Source organism: Kwoniella europaea, chromosome 1 (assembly GCF_036810445.1).
Source record: "Kwoniella europaea PYCC6329 chromosome 1, complete sequence".
Classification (NCBI taxonomy): Eukaryota; Fungi; Basidiomycota; class Tremellomycetes; order Tremellales; family Cryptococcaceae; genus Kwoniella; species Kwoniella europaea.
In genome coordinates this window covers 11,817,627-11,836,226 of record NC_089487.1, presented here as the reverse complement: position 1 = coordinate 11,836,226, position 18,600 = coordinate 11,817,627, and the positions used below count along the sequence as shown (strand labels likewise).

The 18,600-nt window shown below is 44.4% G+C and overlaps 12 protein-coding genes across 12 annotated transcripts; 2 read left to right on the top strand and 10 right to left on the bottom strand.

Annotated features, from left to right (window-relative positions):
* Window positions 1-321: 321 nt before the first annotated feature.
* V865_004500 (uncharacterized protein) lies at window positions 322-2,002 on the top strand (the record flags this gene model as incomplete). Its single annotated transcript, XM_066228280.1, has 7 exons — window positions 322-657; window positions 732-819; window positions 890-1,117; window positions 1,191-1,323; window positions 1,397-1,521; window positions 1,600-1,796; window positions 1,883-2,002. The coding sequence occupies 7 exons, from the start codon at window positions 322-324 to the stop codon at window positions 2,000-2,002; spliced, it is 1,227 nt and encodes a 408-aa protein (XP_066084377.1).
* Window positions 2,003-2,221: 219 nt separating this feature from the next.
* On the bottom strand, window positions 2,222-3,432 carry V865_004499 (uncharacterized protein; the record flags this gene model as incomplete). Its single annotated transcript, XM_066228279.1, has 4 exons — window positions 2,222-2,516; window positions 2,618-2,933; window positions 3,069-3,172; window positions 3,251-3,432. The coding sequence occupies 4 exons, from the start codon at window positions 3,430-3,432 to the stop codon at window positions 2,222-2,224; spliced, it is 897 nt and encodes a 298-aa protein (XP_066084376.1).
* Window positions 3,433-3,785: 353 nt separating this feature from the next.
* On the top strand, window positions 3,786-5,609 carry V865_004498 (uncharacterized protein; the record flags this gene model as incomplete). The annotated part of the gene is made up of 5 exons (XM_066228278.1): window positions 3,786-4,063; window positions 4,159-4,653; window positions 4,714-4,792; window positions 4,862-4,948; window positions 5,016-5,609. The coding sequence occupies 5 exons, from the start codon at window positions 3,786-3,788 to the stop codon at window positions 5,607-5,609; spliced, it is 1,533 nt and encodes a 510-aa protein (XP_066084375.1).
* A 172-nt stretch (window positions 5,610-5,781) lies between these two features.
* V865_004497 (uncharacterized protein) lies at window positions 5,782-6,734 on the bottom strand (the record flags this gene model as incomplete). Its single annotated transcript, XM_066228277.1, has 4 exons — window positions 5,782-5,922; window positions 6,055-6,358; window positions 6,443-6,498; window positions 6,603-6,734. 4 exons carry the CDS (start codon window positions 6,732-6,734, stop codon window positions 5,782-5,784), a joined length of 633 nt encoding a protein of 210 aa, XP_066084374.1.
* Window positions 6,735-7,344: 610 nt separating this feature from the next.
* V865_004496 (uncharacterized protein) lies at window positions 7,345-8,137 on the bottom strand (the record flags this gene model as incomplete). Its single annotated transcript, XM_066228276.1, has 3 exons — window positions 7,345-7,494; window positions 7,625-7,805; window positions 7,986-8,137. 3 exons carry the CDS (start codon window positions 8,135-8,137, stop codon window positions 7,345-7,347), a joined length of 483 nt encoding a protein of 160 aa, XP_066084373.1.
* Window positions 8,138-9,174: 1,037 nt separating this feature from the next.
* On the bottom strand, window positions 9,175-10,128 carry V865_004495 (uncharacterized protein; the record flags this gene model as incomplete). The annotated part of the gene is made up of 4 exons (XM_066228275.1): window positions 9,175-9,315; window positions 9,441-9,756; window positions 9,871-9,926; window positions 10,003-10,128. The coding sequence occupies 4 exons, from the start codon at window positions 10,126-10,128 to the stop codon at window positions 9,175-9,177; spliced, it is 639 nt and encodes a 212-aa protein (XP_066084372.1).
* A 329-nt stretch (window positions 10,129-10,457) lies between these two features.
* On the bottom strand, window positions 10,458-11,198 carry V865_004494 (uncharacterized protein; the record flags this gene model as incomplete). The annotated part of the gene is made up of 4 exons (XM_066228274.1): window positions 10,458-10,625; window positions 10,712-10,731; window positions 10,796-10,905; window positions 11,035-11,198. The coding sequence occupies 4 exons, from the start codon at window positions 11,196-11,198 to the stop codon at window positions 10,458-10,460; spliced, it is 462 nt and encodes a 153-aa protein (XP_066084371.1).
* Window positions 11,199-11,948: 750 nt separating this feature from the next.
* V865_004493 (uncharacterized protein) lies at window positions 11,949-12,558 on the bottom strand (the record flags this gene model as incomplete). The annotated part of the gene is made up of 5 exons (XM_066228273.1): window positions 11,949-11,982; window positions 12,042-12,050; window positions 12,128-12,147; window positions 12,228-12,336; window positions 12,413-12,558. The coding sequence occupies 5 exons, from the start codon at window positions 12,556-12,558 to the stop codon at window positions 11,949-11,951; spliced, it is 318 nt and encodes a 105-aa protein (XP_066084370.1).
* A 793-nt stretch (window positions 12,559-13,351) lies between these two features.
* V865_004492 (uncharacterized protein) lies at window positions 13,352-14,023 on the bottom strand (the record flags this gene model as incomplete). The annotated part of the gene is made up of 4 exons (XM_066228272.1): window positions 13,352-13,468; window positions 13,543-13,562; window positions 13,672-13,781; window positions 13,884-14,023. 4 exons carry the CDS (start codon window positions 14,021-14,023, stop codon window positions 13,352-13,354), a joined length of 387 nt encoding a protein of 128 aa, XP_066084369.1.
* An 812-nt stretch (window positions 14,024-14,835) lies between these two features.
* On the bottom strand, window positions 14,836-15,453 carry V865_004491 (uncharacterized protein; the record flags this gene model as incomplete). Its single annotated transcript, XM_066228271.1, has 4 exons — window positions 14,836-14,922; window positions 15,012-15,031; window positions 15,099-15,208; window positions 15,320-15,453. 4 exons carry the CDS (start codon window positions 15,451-15,453, stop codon window positions 14,836-14,838), a joined length of 351 nt encoding a protein of 116 aa, XP_066084368.1.
* A 629-nt stretch (window positions 15,454-16,082) lies between these two features.
* Window positions 16,083-16,679, bottom strand: V865_004490 (uncharacterized protein; the record flags this gene model as incomplete). Its single annotated transcript, XM_066228270.1, has 4 exons — window positions 16,083-16,163; window positions 16,243-16,262; window positions 16,335-16,444; window positions 16,546-16,679. The coding sequence occupies 4 exons, from the start codon at window positions 16,677-16,679 to the stop codon at window positions 16,083-16,085; spliced, it is 345 nt and encodes a 114-aa protein (XP_066084367.1).
* Window positions 16,680-17,472: 793 nt separating this feature from the next.
* V865_004489 (uncharacterized protein) lies at window positions 17,473-18,121 on the bottom strand (the record flags this gene model as incomplete). Its single annotated transcript, XM_066228269.1, has 4 exons — window positions 17,473-17,553; window positions 17,626-17,645; window positions 17,735-17,823; window positions 17,991-18,121. The coding sequence occupies 4 exons, from the start codon at window positions 18,119-18,121 to the stop codon at window positions 17,473-17,475; spliced, it is 321 nt and encodes a 106-aa protein (XP_066084366.1).
* Between the last annotated feature and the right edge of the window lie 479 nt (window positions 18,122-18,600).

Genomic DNA, 18,600 nt, shown 5'->3' with positions numbered 1-18,600 from the left:
CAAATGTCTCGTTCGACCATGAATATCCTTGATTGGCTGATATCCAATAGCAGAGATGCCATTACGCCATTCCTCTTGATATCGACGTGATCATGTGAATGCCAACGAGATCAAGCTGATTAAGCATCTTCGGGTATGACCGAGAGAGAGATGACTACAAGATGATTCGTATGCAGTATGAATCATCTAGAGGTGGACGCTGAATTATATATATATACATATATACGAACGCGGTCGACTGGTGGGCTTTTGAGAACACCAAACGATTTCCCGAATCCTCCAGAACCTGAATCGATACCTTCATACAAGTCCACACGCACTATGGCTCCTATCGCCCTGGACACCGCTTCTCCAGCCGCTGGCCCTCCAGCGAAATCATCCCTTGAGGATATCACCGCATTGAAAGCAGCTCTGAAAGAGGCGAAAGCTGAAATTGTCTTACCCCCCGATAATACCCTTCGAAGATATCAAAAAGCCGGTATAGACCTTTCTGGAGGATACCCTTACTTCCCACCTAAGCCTGATAACGTCCAGGAAGTAGGAAAGATCAGGGAAAATCTCCGAGAATACAAGGATCCGGGGTTGAGAGCTGATAAAGAGAAGAAAGCCTTGTTTGGAGCTGCGAAAGAGGTCAGAGACTTGACGAAATGGATTGGTGTGAGTACTAGCTCCTTCATTGATTCAAACCTGAATAGAATAGAATATTGATGAGAGAGTCATTTGTATTACAGACCGAGATAGTAGGATTGCAGCTTAAAGATCTCACGGATCAACAAAAAGACGAACTTGCTTTACTCGTTTCGGAGAGATCCATAGTTTGTGAGTCTCATAACATACCATACAAAATGGACAATACTCATTCAGTGTATGTTCGTTATGTACCGTACAGTCTTCCGGGACCAAGATATCTCTCCTCAACAACAACAAGAGCTCGGTATCTACCTCGGAGACGGTGAGATCGAAAGACACCCTCAAGCTGCCCAAGTACCAGGTGTTGGAGGAGGTATCACCCTGATCTGGGAGCAGGGTAGGAAAGATAAAGTGTACAGGGGAAGATCTCATCGAGTACCCTATGGAGGTGGTCAATTCGGCTGGCACACTGATTTAGTCCACGAGGGTGAGCCTTAATCTCTTCCTTCGATTCCCATCTTGGGCGGATAACTGATGGTATTGTTACTTTCCTCATTTAGCTTACCCACCCGGATATACCCACTTGCATCAAGATACCGTTCCTGAAGTAGGAGGAGATACCCTCTGGGCATCTGGGTACGCAGCTTACGATAAGCTCTCTCCTGCATTCAAGAAGGTCGTCGATGGATTAAAGTAAGTGTGGCCCTGTTTATCATCCGGAAATACCAGACCTGGGAAGGTAGTGTCTAACATGATGTATCTGTAGTGGTGTCTATCGATCCGCACATAGCTACAAGGACGAGAACGATCCAGAAGCAGATAAGAAATTTGTCGAAAGGACTCATCCGCTAGTCAGAACTCATCCTGTCACTGGTTGGAAAGCTTTATGGAGTGAGTAGATCCAACGGTATCATGTCGTGAGACACCCCACATTCTCATTCATCTGACTGACTAATGTATTGTAATCAGTCAATCAATCTATGACATCCCGAATTGAAGGTTTCGATAAAGCTGAATCGGATGCTATCCTGAATTACTTGTATAACGTCTATGAGCGATCAACTGATATTCAAGTGCGATGGCATTGGACTCCCGGCACATCGGCCATCTGGGATAATAGATCGACTATTCACACCGTTTCGTACGATTATGATGGTGAAAGACATGTAAGTTCGCGATCCCACTGAAAAGGGTTGAGCCAGCTGTAGTGGTGGGACAAATGTTGATGAATTGCTTCGATCTCGTGTAACAGGGTACAAGAGTCTCGTCTTTGGCTGAGAAACCATATTACGACCCCAACTCTAAATCTAAAGCGGAGGCTTTACAGCTCAAAGGATGGTTGAATACTCCGGATGTAGCTTCTAGATATTGATTTTGTAGCTATTCGCAAGCTAGAAGTATATGAATGGCTTTCGGGTTGACGTTGTCATCAAATGATATGTATCAGGATCAGGATTGAAAATGAGATGAAATGAATGGATATGTTATCGAAACAACATGCCGTCCGTGTTATGGGGTATCTTACAGTTCATAACGATATTTGGTAATCTTCAACCAATCCATATACATCTACTGGCATCTTTATGCCAATCTACTCAAACCTCTTCAACCACTCCACCACATATCCGCAAAGCACTTGTTGAGCCTCAGCCTGCTCAACGTCATGAGAAGCATCCCTGAGCAATTTCCACTCCAACTTCCCATTCGAAGCTTTCTCCCATCGTTGTAATTTCTCCGTAACATCGCCGACTTGATATTTGACATCTGCGTCGGAATACAGCACCAAGGCCGGAGCTGAGAGTTTGCCGAATGAGGATGAGAGGGAATGAGTGAATGGTTCTTGTGGATCGAGAGGAACATCATCAGAGAAGTAGTCATCGTCTCCACTACACATAGATGAATACCATCAGCCGAGGGAATGTTCCACAGAATAAAGAGGAACTTGAGATTGTGCAGATGAGAGAAGACAAGAAAGATAGAAGCTCACCCAACGCCAATCAAGCTGAATAATCTATACGCAGTAATAGGTAAAGGATTGCCACCGAAATTGGCTTTATCACAAAATTCCTTTGGTAACAGTTCATCACCTTTACCATCTTTGATCATCTGTTCAGCTAATGGTAACATCTCGAACCATTCTTTCGATCCCAGTAGATCTAGGTACTCTCTATCGGATGCGGGAGCTTGCATAATTCCGCCTTCAACTTTAAGGTCGGAAGATTGAGAGGTTGAAGGGTTGGAGAGGTACTGTATCACGTTTTGGGAGCCGGTTGAGTGACCGGCGATGATTAGAGTTTTTATACCTACGTAGTCAAGCGGAATATCAGTCGTCGGATCGCGACGGTTGATACGGGTATGATATGATGTAGGTATAAGAGGGGGATGATGCTTGGATAACCGTATGGGAGATAAAGGGAAGATCGACGAGCAGTACCCACCAGTCTGTCGCAGATATTTTACTAATACTTCCATCTCTTCCCTATCCCTTGTCAGACTACCTGTACCGTATCCTCCATAGGCCGAACTCCAGTGGAACTGGATACTGTTCAAATTCGTCAACGTCCATCCATATGACCATGTATCGGTAGGGGTCAATAGGAAGAAGAGTTTTTGCACTTACAACTTCCATCCAGTTTTGCCCAATGCCTCAGACAAAGGATAACTAAACGGTACAGCCCCTAAACCATTGGTCAATCCTCCAATGAATACCACCGCTTTGTCCGAAGTGAGATCACCAGAGGTGAAGATTGGGTACTTGTATAGACCCACGTCGAATGTTGAAAGTACACCGGAGAGGGACATGGCGAGCTGTAAGATAGTTACCCAGATTTATTTGGAGATGGATGATAGATAGATTTATGAATGTAAATGGATGTTTTTTTTTTTTTTTTTTTTTTTTTCCTGTTTCTTTGTTATCTGATATGGCGTGCGATAACCGCACCAAGCGCTTGGCTCGAGAGCAGTGTCACGTGACCTGAGCACTGGTGCTTGCTACGTCATGACCTATCCCATCTCATCTCGCCACCACCCCACAACGATTTGTTGAAAGTTTCAAGATATGAGCATTGTAAGATATCCAACATCAGATCGTCCATGCTGTTGTGAACATTGTCTTCTCAGGCCATCGTCAGCGATACCTTGGGACTCCTGCTATAATGGCATCCAACAGCTTCAACATCAGAAAGCGAGAGTACAGATCCGAACCTGGACCATCTCGTAGACAACGCAAACAACCCGATGATGATAACTGGGAAGACCTCGACAATCCCTCCATTCGCCAGCCCCAGACTCCCGAGAAAGTTCCCATTCGATCAGGTAGAGCTTCTCCCTCTGGATCAACGATCTCTTCTCCTTCGCGTAGGCCTTTACCTTCATCTCGTACTTCCAAGTCCAGGAACACACCTAGAAAATCCATTCCCGCCCGCTCTCAATCGTCTAAGCAGACTCAACCCGCCATACCATCCCCGACACCAGCATCTCTGACTGATACCCTCAATATCCTCTTACTTCCATTTCGACTACTACTAGCCCCGCTGCATATCCTCCTCAGCCCTTTCTCGCGCATCTCGCCAATAGTGTCTTACTCCTCACGATAGGTAGTCTAGCAGCATACTTCATTCTCCCTTTATTACCGTCTATCATCCTCAAGCTATTGGGAAGAGCTATTCGATACCTCTCTAATGACTTTATATCGAGGACTTTGGGATTCGCTCAAGATTCCGATATCATCCTAGGAAAAGAACTATTGCTTTTACCTGCCAAAACACTTGCTACGCCCGCTTGTCTGGTGACCGGACTGTTCTGCCAGACATCACTCCTCTCACATCATCTCAACGGGACGAATATACCTGCAAGACCCTTCTGGGCCAGTTGGGGATCCGGTGAGGATCAAGATGAGGACCCTGTAGATATAGGTCAGTACGCTAGGGCTTTAGCTCAGGAGGCGAGAGGAGCGAGAGATATATTCGATAGTGTTAGGATGCTAGGTCAGGGAGGTGTAGCTGGGGGGCTGAATTATGTCAAGTGAGTAATCTCTTCGAGTAACGGAGTGCGTGCTGGAATACTGATGAGGAATTTATATAGGATATGGGAGTTGGCGGTTACGGTTAACACTGGATCTACCTTGGAAGGGAAAGGAATATTTGCTGAGCAGATCAAAGATGTGAGTTCGACCTTCAATAACATCCAAAGTAATGCCAACAAAGTTTCAATGTCTTGTATGATACCATAGCTCGGAGATATGACTCGTGATTTGTCAGATGAGATTGTTCATATAGACTCAAAGACTGTAAATGCTTTCAGCTGGTTACAGTGGGAGGTAAGTGGTGTTTGTTCTGTATTAGCTGTTAGTCCTCATTAACAGCGAGACTGACAATCATCAACAGTTCCGTGACTTAGTCAACCTCCTTTCCCTTCCCGCACCTACACGCCCATCATCTACCGTCCTCTCCCGCAAACTTCATTCCCTCTTACTCCGCCTCTCTACAGAGCTAGACACAATCTACGCCCTCACCTCCACAGCAGCACAGCACGCCTCTCAAGCGTCCGTCCATGGTCAATCGCTTGACTCCGAGTTGAGCCGTACAGCCACTGGACTGCGATATGAGAAAGATCGATCTCCAGGGTGGAAACTCCTGTACGACAAATCGTCTCATTTCTTCGTAGGTGGTGAACCATCCAAGATCGAATTAGTGGAAAGAGATCTCAAGATCACCACCAAGACTATAGGCGATATTAGAAGATTAAGTAGGAATCTGGAAGATACGCGGACAAAAGTGAAAATCTACAGGGATCAGTTGGGGATGTTTTCTGCTTCTATGATGGGCTTCCATCTTGGTTCATCGGATGATGTGGGTCTGGGACCGGAAGAGGAAGTTAGAGTTTTGGCCGAGATTGTAGATGGGTTGACGAGGGCGGTAGGAATGGCTAAGACTGAGCAGAGGAAGGGAAGGGTGGAGATGTTGGAGATTGATCAGTAGGTGGTAGACGGAGGTGAGCAGTAGTGTTGTAGTGCTTTGAGTGTCATTCATTTTTGGTGATTGTAATGATACATGATGGTAGAGATATCTCGTAGTAAAAATGGGTCACCTTGTATGGGTTTTTCTTGTACACGTTGTATGCATTTCTTCAATTGACATTTACCTGACCTATCTATAGATCTATAACCCACTCATACACCTCCCTCTGTCCCCCTCCTCTATGGTCAGGCCACCCTATCATTATCTCAGACTGTATGACGAACCCGTTCTTCCGTAGGATATGGTTGGAAGCTAAATTACCTCTTTCCGTGTGCTGTGGGTTCACATACCCATACACAGTCAGTCAGCTCTAAACGTAGCTCAAGTCACACGTGAAGAAGGTTGCTAGAATGAGAAAAAAGATATGTTGGAATTGGGATTGGGATTTGGGACGTCATTTACATACAGCTATCAATCTTTCAATTCCTAACCATCTAGCCAAGTCTACAGCAACTCCCACCATGGCATTACCGATACCCCTCCCGGCATAATCATCATGGACGTTATACGTGACTTCCCATTCAGATTCGGGTTTGGAAGGAGGTTTGAGACCCATTGTACCGATCACTTTACCTTGGTCGGTACGAACTGCCCCAAGGGGAGATAACCTGACACGCGTTTTGGGATATGTCGAGAGGGAAGGTGAAAGGTTGAAGGAATGGTGGGATTGGATTTCAGGTATGAGGTCCTCTGCGTCGGATCGAGTGAATCTTTGAAGAAACAAATCGGAAAACAATATGAGGTCAAGATCAAGTTTACAGGGGAGTAGAGTAGAAGATACGAGATCGACTCACGGTGAAGGTCGACTCCTGCCCCATGTCTCTATCTTGGGAAGGTTGAACAGTTCAATCTGGGCATTATATATTTCATGTCAATATCATTAACGAATGATCCATGAGAAGTTCTTCTTTACATGACTGTTGTCCAAAGAATGTTGAGAAAAGATGAACGCACGAGATCATCCAGATCATCTTCCTTCCATGGTGTCAACCGTAGGTCACCCTCCTCATTGACTCCAAGGCGAGAGGGGAGGTTCAAGGGGATATATGATTCTCCTGTATCTGATATCTTGATAGGAGATGACATGGTTCATGTCATATGGTGTTTTCCATGCAGTTGAGGTGATGTGATAGCATGAGAGTATTGGTTATGAATGCAGTACATCCATGAATTGGAGAGATATCTGCTCGTTGTTTATGGGTTTGAGATCATGGTTGTTGTTTTTATCGGGTTAAGCCGAGTGTTCTGTTCTGTACCTCATGCTGTCAATATGTTAGCTAGATGACATGTAGATGCAGATAGCTACTTATACATGATGACATCGACATCGGAATCTATGACATGAATTGTCCTTTTAGGTAGAAGCGAAGAAACGAAAACTGGTACTCTATATTTATTGACTAGTCGTTAGATGAATGACGGAAGAGAAAGAAATTATCTAAAAATACAGTGAAGGTCCAGCCTCGGCAGATTTGAGGGAAAAAAAGCAAGAGATTGAATAAATACGTTTACAGATGTGTGTGTCTAATTGTGCGGATAAAAGGTCCTCTTGATTGATGTCGAAAGAAGGATCTCGATGAGTTTATCATGAGGATCAGATGAAATGATGTACAAGAATGAAAACACACAACAATAACAGGAATGAACGAGAAGAAAAGTTCTTCGATCCTACTGTCCAATTCGATTCCCATTGAATTTATCGTCTTGCTTTTCCACTACCATTCTTATTCTTATTCTTTCTTTCCAAATGAGCTAATTCATTCTCGATATCCACTGTCCTTCCTCCAAGCTGTTCGGCAATGTACGATCCGAGCTGGTGGTTCTCGCCATCAGGATAGCGGTATAGCTGCGATCTCGATTGTTTAGTATTAGCACAATGTAATTGATAAGCCTCGAGGTTGGTTGATAGATATGAGAAATAATCGCCGTGGTGATATTGAGATATTCGTTAAATAGAATAAATAGAAGGCACTTACACAGCTAACTGTAAATAGCGTCCCGGTCAATTTCATTTTTCTGCTACCTGGTATACTTGCTCGGGATTGTAATTGAGCTTGAAACCTGTTCATCTTGGCTGCTTCTGCTGAAGTTTCTTTCAAGATGGGTGAAGAGGATTCACCATCATCTGGGAAGATACCAGTACAGAGGTTGTTAAATCTACATGTACATGAACATCAGAAAGCAGTTAGCGTAAGTGATCAATGATTGACTGAAGGTAAACATCGGCTGGGGACAGGAATATGGGAATATCCCAGGTTTTCCACCCGTTTCCTATTCCCATAGCTATTCAAAGATACCAACGCAGATAACGTCAAGAGTTATTAAGTACTGACTCACTCAGTTGTGAAATCCCATTTATCCAAATAATCAGGTATGCTAACAGCTATATATTTCGGTGTATCCCTCGTCCTCCGTGTTTTCCCTTCTACTCTGACGATCACTAGGAGCAGGATGAAGGTGATAAGAAGAGTTGGTAGTCTGCTGAACATGTCGGGTTGTTGCTATTCTTCGACTAACAAGAAGGGTACAGTACGGGCGGAGGAATGAAGTTTGTGGATTGCCTCGATTGGTTGATGCTCAATTTGACTTGTAGGTATTGTACTAACGAGATCTAAGTTGTTTTGTTATGTTCGTTCAGCTCAATGGAAGTTCAAGAAACAATAGATGAGAAAGGATTGATTGATTAGTATAATTCATCATTGATTGATCACGTAGGCATAGCTTTCATGCTGCTGCATTGTGGTAGATACCTTTAGTCTACTCGTCGTAGTCCCCAGTCCAAAAATTCTCTTCACTATGAATGACTGCTCGAACAAAGGAACAAGAGCGGGAACAAGGGTACATGGTAGACTACGTTACCTCTTCGACCTACCCCTCAAAAAACCTTCCCAGATCGATTTTTCTCATATACGCATACAAGTACGCATGAGTAACGGGTACCGCTTTTTGTTAGATCAGATCTGACGCACGTCCCAAATCGTACTACCGTAGCGATAGGCTCAAAATAGCCAGGAGGTGAGGACTCTCAACTGCGACTCTGCGGTAAGTTTTACCTAGACAAGGGAAATTTAGGAAGCGGGACGTAATTTAGACTTGTTTTAAATCTATTTTTGCGGGATGTCACCGGTTTTCGTATCCCCCTATCTCTTGCAGGCTTTAACGAGAACCAGGTTTCGGGTTTCTCTCGTAAAATCCATGCATCATGTATTATACGAGTAGGTATCACGTGAAAACTTCCATGAACATTACATTACCCGCATAGGTTATTTCAGCCACCGACGTCGCATCGTTTCGGAATAACATGGTGCATATCCAGGGGGACAATACTGCAGCTGTAAGAACTTGGTCCGGCTCGTTTAGGATGATTGAAGGTTGCGTATATGTATATGTGGTCCTGTGAGATCGAATAACTCAAGAGGCTTCATGATTGACACCTGAAGTTACCACATCATGACATGGTGATTTCGCCGCGACGGATACATAAAAATGCATTGATAGATGAGATTGTAGAAATATATTCGTATGCTCATAGCTTCAACTCATACCCATGTATTATCCTCACATCACCACCTTTATCTTCGGGATACTGCTGTAGCTTCTCGCCGACGTAGGTGAATCCAAGTTTCTTGAGTAGGCAAGATGAAGGGATATTGGATGTTTCGCAGAACTATCCACAATGGGGAAGAAGGTTTAGCAAGACTTCTTTAATACTGAAAGGAAGGGATTTAATCTGTTCTTTTTTCTGGTGGATGGCTTCCAGAGTCATCTCACAAGGCAAGATGATATACGCACAGCTACGACCCTCTTGACTCCCAACCATCTCGTAAATTCTATCAACGTCTGTACCATGATTCGCCCTATTCCCCTCCCTTGTAATGAAGGATGCAAATCATATGCAATCTCCCAAGCGCCGACTTCCTTCTGCGACGGACCAACGTTAGCTGATCCCACCACTCTGCCTTGATCATCCCTCAAAGCGGAGAGGGGGAACATCGGGCACGACTCGAGCGTACTGAGTGGTGGTGGAGTAGCATTGAGGAAGGATGGCGCGAGAGTGCGATGCAAGGGGAGGATTGAAGCGATGAATTGATAATCTTTTGGACCGTATCTTGAAGAAGAACGAAGCAAGCGTGAGTTAGTGATACTTGTCGAGCGTATAGTAATACGTCGTCACGCATCAGGACACCTCAAGTATAGAGTGGAAAATAGATGTATGACTTACGGGTACGGTCGAAGACACGCCCATTTGCCTACATCTGGATGATTGAAAAGTTCAACCTGGATATCAGTTGTTCACTCATCAGCTTCCCAAGTCCCTTTCCCAGGTCAGATGTTCGCACTGTTTATCACTCACAGCATCGCCCGCATCAGTCTCTCTCCACAGCGTTAATCTCAGATGATACCCTGGTATCTGGATATATGGTCCATCAGGACCTTGTTGAACGGGCGATGGTGGTGTCGAAGGAGGGTGTTCGGACATTTCTGATTGAGTACAGGGAAGAATGAATAATAAACCGTTGTTGATCAGAGTGGGTTGATTAGAGTGGGTTGCATTGGGTCGTATAAGTACCAAGTTGATAGAATAACATCAGTCGAGTCATCACAGTGTCATATGAAGCTTCCATCCTTGTTATCCGTCTCAGCTTGAGAGCTGTCGCAAGTTTCATATCAATGGAGCGACAGTAAAAAGTACGAGTACCATATGGTGTCCACAACAGTTCCAGTGAAATTCCTCGGCCAAATCCGACGTTACTCAAACCCAAAATATGCATGTCAAATCATCGTCCAACATCCATCTCTATCATTTGTTTAGTATAGATCCTTACTGAATTTCATCTTACTCCCTCGATTCTTGTCCTTCGAGATCACCTCTTCCCTCATCTTGTTGACGTTCGTCGGCGAAAGGGTGAAACAATGTAATTCTTCGGCTACGAACGGGGCAAGTTGGACCATCTCGCCAGAGGGGTATTGGTAGATCTATGTATGGTTTGATGAGGCTCAGCTTCAGCCTCTTGCTTTGGAAAGAGGATAGAGAAGGGAGAGTCAAAAGAGGTAACACTCACGCAACTTGCCAGAGCTTCATCTATCCGATCATCAGGTACACATCAGCTACTTCACCCGATCTCCGGCGTGTCAGGTAGACTCACCTGGATGATAATCATCGTTCAACAACGTTCTCTCCACTTTGGCATCTACGAATCTAGGTTCGAGCGGGTTATCGATATCCAAATACAAGTGGGAACAGAGATTTGAGAATCTGTTAAAGAACGATTTTAACGATCATTCTCGCTCTCGTCAGCTCATTCACATGAGAGGAAGCGAATCAAAAAGCGATGAGCTTTATGATGATGTGCAGTGAGTGTGAGTGACACAATGTGGAACTCACTCGCTCCCAAAATCCCAAATATCCGCTCTGTTAGAAGGAAGAAGGATATTGATTGGCGAAGGGTACGATAAAGGTTTTTGTTTAGTGTTCCCACTGCCGAGTGGCCTCGCCGATACGGTGATGAGGATTGAGAAGAATAGCCAGAGGGAAATTATGAAGGTCATATTGGTTCAAGTGATATATATAGAGAGAGAGATAGATATAATTATTGGATGAATGATTCATCAGTGGTGAGTGAGTAACAAGAGATGCATGATGCCAAGGCATGCTATATATATTGAATACCAGCTGACCTGATCATCCATGTATGCTGATTCCTCGTGTTCGTTGTTTATGTTAGTATTGATCTACGCCCCAGTCCATCGATTTATCAATTTAATGTGATTCACGCAACCATCAAAAACCTTCTCCCCTCAAGGCTTGACTCGAGTAACAGTGGGTCGATGCTGTCCAAGTATTTGAGGAAGAGTAAGAATTTGATCTGAGCGAATAGACCTTGCGCTCAACTCCATACGACTCCCGTGTATGTATACAAGGAGACGAGTCTATGCTTGATGTGTGCAAACCGTGTGGAGCCGAATAAGAATAAAAGAGTATGATTTAGACCAGTGAAGTGGAGACAGAAAGGGGGAGGGGGTCATCCTTCAACGAGGACCGTGCGGATTGACGTCAACTTGAGACGCTTGGACCTCGAAGGGAAGTGTTTTTCACCATCAGAATCGGAAATGAGACTCGCACTGACCATGTTTATCGACCCTGAATATGATCTGCAAGGAGATGGATACTCGTGGTACTGTATAAATTACATTGCTAACTGGGTTGTGCATTATTGGACCAAATAGTGAAGAACAGCACGGGTCATAACGAACTCCTATCGATGAAGCTTCACCAGTTGACCACACTTTCTCTGACGCTTACTCAGCATCATCATAGAGGGTAGCAATGGCACTACCTCCAAGATCAGTTGCTACTGATGCGCCGATATTCCAATACTCCCCAGTGGGAACTTGGTAGATCTATAAATCTCCATCAGTATGGATCAAGTCGCTTGTGAATGCATATTTCAAGATAGGAGAATGGGAAGATGACTTACACATTGGACAGCGGCTTTGTCTATAACAGAGCCAAAACCATGTAAGTGATTCTGTGGTTAGCCTTGCTGATGAGTGAGGAAGGGGTGGGAATGAATTCACGCCCATGCCAATATCTTTCTCAAATCTCTTTTGGAAAGTCTGGAAGATGAAGTTTGGTCTGTCGGTAGCTTCCGATTCGCCATAGTATCTAGGACAGAGATCGAGGAATCTAGCGAAATTGAGATCACAAGACGATCTTAGTATCGTACACACTGGATGGAGGGTATTTTGAAGTTTTCACTCACTGTTTCCCGAACTCATCCATCGATACATCATCTGGTCGGAGGACGAATTCCGGTTCCGGGTAGTTGGGTTGGGGATCAACAGATCTGGCCATACCCCTTAGAGCGAGGGAGAAGAAAATGGCAATGATGGATTTAGTGGCTAACATTGTTGATGATTTGCTGTGAGTGACTTGGTATCGTGTGGTGTTGTGGTAGGCTGAGATGAGATGGGAATTCGAAAGAGAGAATTGTAATTAAAGCAGGTCTAATATACCTGTCAGCTTCACAGCAGCGACGACAATCCCCAGTAATCGATTACAACATCCTCATCCTCGGTGAAGGCGTAACGGTCAAGCGGGCTTCCAACCTCCGCTATCTCACCACGAGGTTCGTGATAAATGCCATTCTGATCAGCTGATACCTGGGCGAAATGCGGTACGATCCCTCGATCAACTGGTCAACTGGATAGACGGTCTAAAGTGATCTTGACGAAATCTCGAATAAGGCAATATTGGTGTGGAGCTGATGTCGGTGATCGTTCGTCCAAAGGAGGCATAGACCATCATACACGCCATATGATACCTGTCGGTCCAATGGTGAATGCTTTCTAGACCGGCTGGGGAGGATTACGAAGGGCCAGTACATCAGTGCATCAATCGATCGAGAAGAGATGCAAGCTGCATTGGTAATGTTGTTGCTCAGGAATGGCTCGCCTCAAAATAACATTCTGACTTTTCGATGGACGAAATGTCGTGGAAGTGTGCTGACTCATATGAACCTCACTCTGATTTAAACCGGTAGTGTATAAAATAGGAACCATCATAATTATCACATATGCATGGTACGATATTTCCCCTGTTAGTCGACCTCAAAAGCCTCTGGTCCTCCATCTAGACCGACCCAACCTGAACATCACATATCTCCAACTTGTTGGCTGACTGGAGTGTGAGATGTTCTCGCTTATTGGGGTCCATCCCCAGTTTCAATAGGATCGATGGTGATGATTCCATCTCCGCCGAGGACCATAGCTACGTCCACACCGATATTTTGATATTCTGCAGTAGGGTATTGGTAGATCTATGAATGGACCACGATAGTCAGATAAGCCATCGGACGGTTTTACTGTAGCTTGGAAGAAGCAGCGCACTTACACAGCTAACATCTGCTTTTCCTGTGTGTCATCCAAAAACCACTCATCAGCGTCTAACCTTTCGTTCCAAAAACCGAGTTCGTATGAACCTTTGAGGGGTATAGCGAATGAATAGAAGTGTGTCACGCACTACCAGCCCATTGATCTTGATCGAAACTCTCTTGAAAATCCTCAAAAATAAAGATTGGTCGATCGGTGACTTCGCTCTCTCCATAGTATTTAGGGCAGAGCTCGAGGAACCTGTAACGAGACAGATGTGTCAGCCCTATTTCACCGTACTTCATTGTACCTATTTGGGAGGTGCAGGTATAGGGGATTTATCTCGGATGTTCGACTACATACTCTTGTTTGAACTGCTCGGTAGTCTTGTTCTCAGGTCTGATAACCTCAACAGGGGGAGGGAAGTCCCTCTTGATTGGGTTAGCCGACGCCGCGAGTGCGAGGGAAGTGAAGAAGGTAAGAGCGACTGAAATTGAGATCATGGTTGTCAGATGTATATCAGCCAAAATTGAACGCTGTCGATGACAATAAAACAATCTGAGTGAGATATGACGGACAAAGGATAGGAGAACGATCTCACCTTTTTATATCTCGCAAAGTGTTTTACGCCAAGAAATCCAAAGACGGTCAAACGGCTTGAGCGACAATGTCCATGTGGGTCAATGGACGTGTGATGCTCATACCTTCGGTGAACAGGATAATCGGTCAAACAGGCATGTCATGCTGTACAGTGCTGTATAAAGGAAGTGGGGTAATCTGAGGGCAGAAGGTCATCAGGGAGACTAAATTCGGTTCCCCGGGTGTGAAAGATTATCAATGCCAAAGGAGGGATAACCGGGTAGTCTGATACTACGCAAGAGCGCTCGAAACTATATCAATGAGCAGATACGAAGAGATATACGAGCAGTCAGAATCAGACATTCAGACACAGCTGTGCATCATGGTTGACACCGGAGGTATACAGCATACCTGATGATTCATCAAGTTGTGATCAGCTGATTTAAAATACAGTGGGATGCAGGAGGATCATGCCGAGACACTTTGACGACGTGTACAAAGGACCTAGTGATATCATCCTAAGTTCAAGGGAAAATGGGGCTAACATGGACAACAGACCGATTGGTGGACCTGCTTCAGTCCCCAGAACGTGTTTCAAGAGTGGGGAGCGTAAAAAGCGGAATATCACAAAGTACATTTCAGATACAAACCATCCCCATAAGCATACTGAATCAAAGTATGCATTTCACATACAATGCCGACGTACGTAGCGTCGTACTTAGTATTCCCCTAGAATCTAGATTCCCTCATTGGCAATTGCCCCACCAAGAGATTGGACAATCTCAAGAGCGACGTTCTTCTGTCCGCCCCTGGTGGTGTAGAGCTAGACAGTGTAGACAACATCATTAGCGCCCTGTCGTAACAAGATTACCGTATGTGCATGTACTGCTTGCCAATCTTTGCATGACTTACACAATTGACAGTCGCGAGATCTGCATGTTTACAATCATCATACATCAGCATACTTGATAAACTCATATAGCACTATGCGATACTCACAATCTGGTGAATTGCCATCTGAACCACCTCTTACGAAAGAAGTGGAATCGTAGTACCATCCATCGGAAGCTGTGGGAGGAGGAATCCAGATAGGACAGAGCCTCTCGAAGCTACCCCACAGTATATGTTAGCTTTGAAGAGCCCAATGAGCAGAGGCAAACAAAAAAAGATGCAGGTAGAAGATGGATGAACTCGAAGTGTGCGAAGGAAACTTGACTTACGTAGATTGGAATTCATCCATCGATTGACAATCCGGTTTAGCCACTAAGATAGGGTTGGAGTAGTTGTCATCTTGACCCCTAACGAGGGTCATGAGAGAGGCGATGGAGATGAGAGTGGTCAAAGTGAATTTCATCTTGGCTGAGTGAGGATTATATGATTGTATGGGTGTTTGAAGATGTAACTAGGTGGATGCTGCACAAATCGAAGGGATCTTTTACCAAGATGGGTATATATATATATATTCATTCCTACGCCCCCAGGGGATGGTCTCGGCATGAATTTCGAATTGCTGTGTATAGCTCAAAGGAGCCCCTTCGATCTATATGATCAAAATGAAGCCAATGTAGCACTGATCTCGGCCTTCGGCTTGGACGATCATCTGATATCAGAAGATGGGATGCACGGGCACCCGGTGATGTGCTGCACTGTTAGCGATCGGGAACATATATCGATTCTTTACTATCAAGTGGTTGAAGCTGGAAGATATTGGATATACCGTTCATTGCTTGCGACTCCATCTGCTCATCACCGCAGTGCCAACGCCACTAGGGCTGTAAGGTCTCAAATTTAGTTTGAGATTCGGTGGTTCAAGAAATGCAGTAAAAAACAAGCTTTGCATCTTACACTCGAGAACGGGGTGTTCAACATATACTGGGTGTTCAACATATACTGTAATGTATTGATCAGCACCTACGAGACTCCTGCCATTACTCATGGAACAAAAGGCGCATAATCATGATCAGTCCTATCTTGTAGAGACGTTCAAGCAATGATCGTGCCTCCCAAAGCAGGGACGATCTCGTTAGCAGAATTCTTGACAGCCTGTCTAGATGTGTAATATCGCTATTGGGCCAATCGAATACAGTATAGATCAATCAGCGAATCTGTTTGATGCAGCATGAGAAGGATATTGTGGACCCACACATTGAACAGTAGCTTGAGCTATAAGGACTCATTCATCAACTTACTGTATTGTTAAATTAGGGGATTTGACAGGTACGAAGTATCACTCACTATCAGTGTTGGAACCTGACTTATCACCAAGCATGAAAGTGGTATTCTCGTAGTAAAACCCTACATCATTGACCGGTTTAGGTTCCCAAAGGGGACAGATCTTCTCGAAGCTAAATTAAACAGACACGCAGCATGGGTCAAGTCAGCAAAGTACGATCGGAACAAGTTCTGTCTTTTCAAAGTGGGTCGCTAATCATATGACACCACTCACGTTGATTGGAATAGGTCCATGGTGATGCAAGATGGTTTCTCAACTACGATAGGCTGAGCGTACAAATCGCCTTGAGCTGCTGTACCGCCTAAGACTGACAGAACGGCGAAGACGGAACCTATGGCAAGTTGCATGATGATGTGTATGGCTAATTCCGAGCAGTAAGGCTAAAGGATAAAGATACAGTATGAGATAAGTGCTGCGCAGAATGAATAGAAGAACTTGAGATAAGAGACGATATAGGAAACGAACGAGAGAGATACCATCTGTGTATATCCCTACCAAAAGCAGTTGGTAGCTTACGATCTTGTCCGACAGACCACCACAGCCCACATGTCAATGGTCGTTGCGGATCTCATCAACGTACACGTATGCTTCCGGTATTGACCTGTGCGTGGGGTGTCAGTGGTCCGTGGGGTTTTGAAGCTGTGTCTTCGATTTACAACAATAGAGCCAGTCAAAGTGAGTGGGGGTATCGTTCGTGTAAACCTGACCAACAGATACACGAGTTAAACATGACTTTGTAGGGTAGCTGATTTCAGACATCATGTTCACTAGTCTCGGACGTAAAGAGTAGACCATAACACACAGCCACGTTGGTCGACAAAGATCTGTATCGCGATTCCAGGCCTAGGGGCATGAAATTGAAGGCCAAACAGATGAATCATGTGTCTTTTAGGCGGCTTCAATTATAGAGGTCGATGCAGATACTAGCAAACTAAGGGTGTTCTGCATCGAGACGACATATGTCTCGATCCAGTATCATTATAGACGGAAATGTACTCTACCATGCGACTCGAATCGTGATACCCAATCCCGCACAAATCGCTACCAGATGCTTCACACGAAAAAAGAGCATTCAAGTGAGATGACTCATACATCATACAGTAAGCAATACATCGAAGTCCATCATTCAATATGATTCAACTAAGCCTTCCCTCCACCCAAAGCTTGAGCTACTTCCTCGGTAAAGAGCTCGGTAGTGTTAGAAGCGACTTCGGTGTAACTCTGTTGCGAATGAAAAGATTGATTAGCTGTTGAGAATTATCAATAGAGATGTGTGCCAGGATTATGACTTACACAGAAAGCGTATGCTTGTTCTATTGGGTAAAATATTATATGACAACCAGCATCAGCGAAATGATATCGTATGATCGGTAACGGTATACAGGCCAATGATGCCACTTACCGGTTTCACCTTCTGGAGCATTGAAGTAAACCGCTTTGAACGTGTATGAAGGGTCGTTTGCTTTGTAAGTTGGACAATAGGCTTTGAAACTATGTGATACGCCAGTGGAAAATCAGCCTTTACTTCATCGCAGTTGAGCAGTAATTGGGGTGAAAATGGTGTTCTATGTTCTACAGAAACCAATGCTAAAGTGCATCTGATGTACGACACATGTACTGCACATGATATAGAAAAGGTTGGTTGATCATGAACTCACACATCACCGAATACATTGATATCCCCAATACAGGACGATTTATTAATCTTGATTCTATCACTAGAAGCGTTTACGAAAGCTGGAGAGCTGACGGCTAACAACAAAGCGACGATAGAAAGTTTGTTGAACATTGTAACAGATGCTGTAATGAGTGCAAATAACGTTAAAGCAGATTAGGTTATCTTGGAGAAGTGTCAGTTCAAGTAATGTATATATGTATACCTGGAGATCTTACTTGCTACGTGTTGAGCTTTTTATATCCCAAATCTCGACAAGGGTCACAAGATTTCGTATACTGTACTGTACAATAACACTTGGTCAGCTAAAAATACCCTCCAACGGTCTCCGAGATTGAACAAAAGGAAAAGAAGCTCCTTTCATCCCATTCCACTAATTTCATCGCCTCGTGCGATAGACTAAGGAGGTTATGTGTGTGAAAGAGGACAAGTATTTGTATCATGTATGATTCAGTGCATACTGTAGTATAATGGAGATGTTGAATGCTGTGCTGGACAAGGGAGGAGTGGAGTGGAGCGGAGTGTCTGATGATGAATGTGCACTAAGGGAGATGTCCGATTGAATGTGTGTGTGATGAGCAGGCATCAGCACC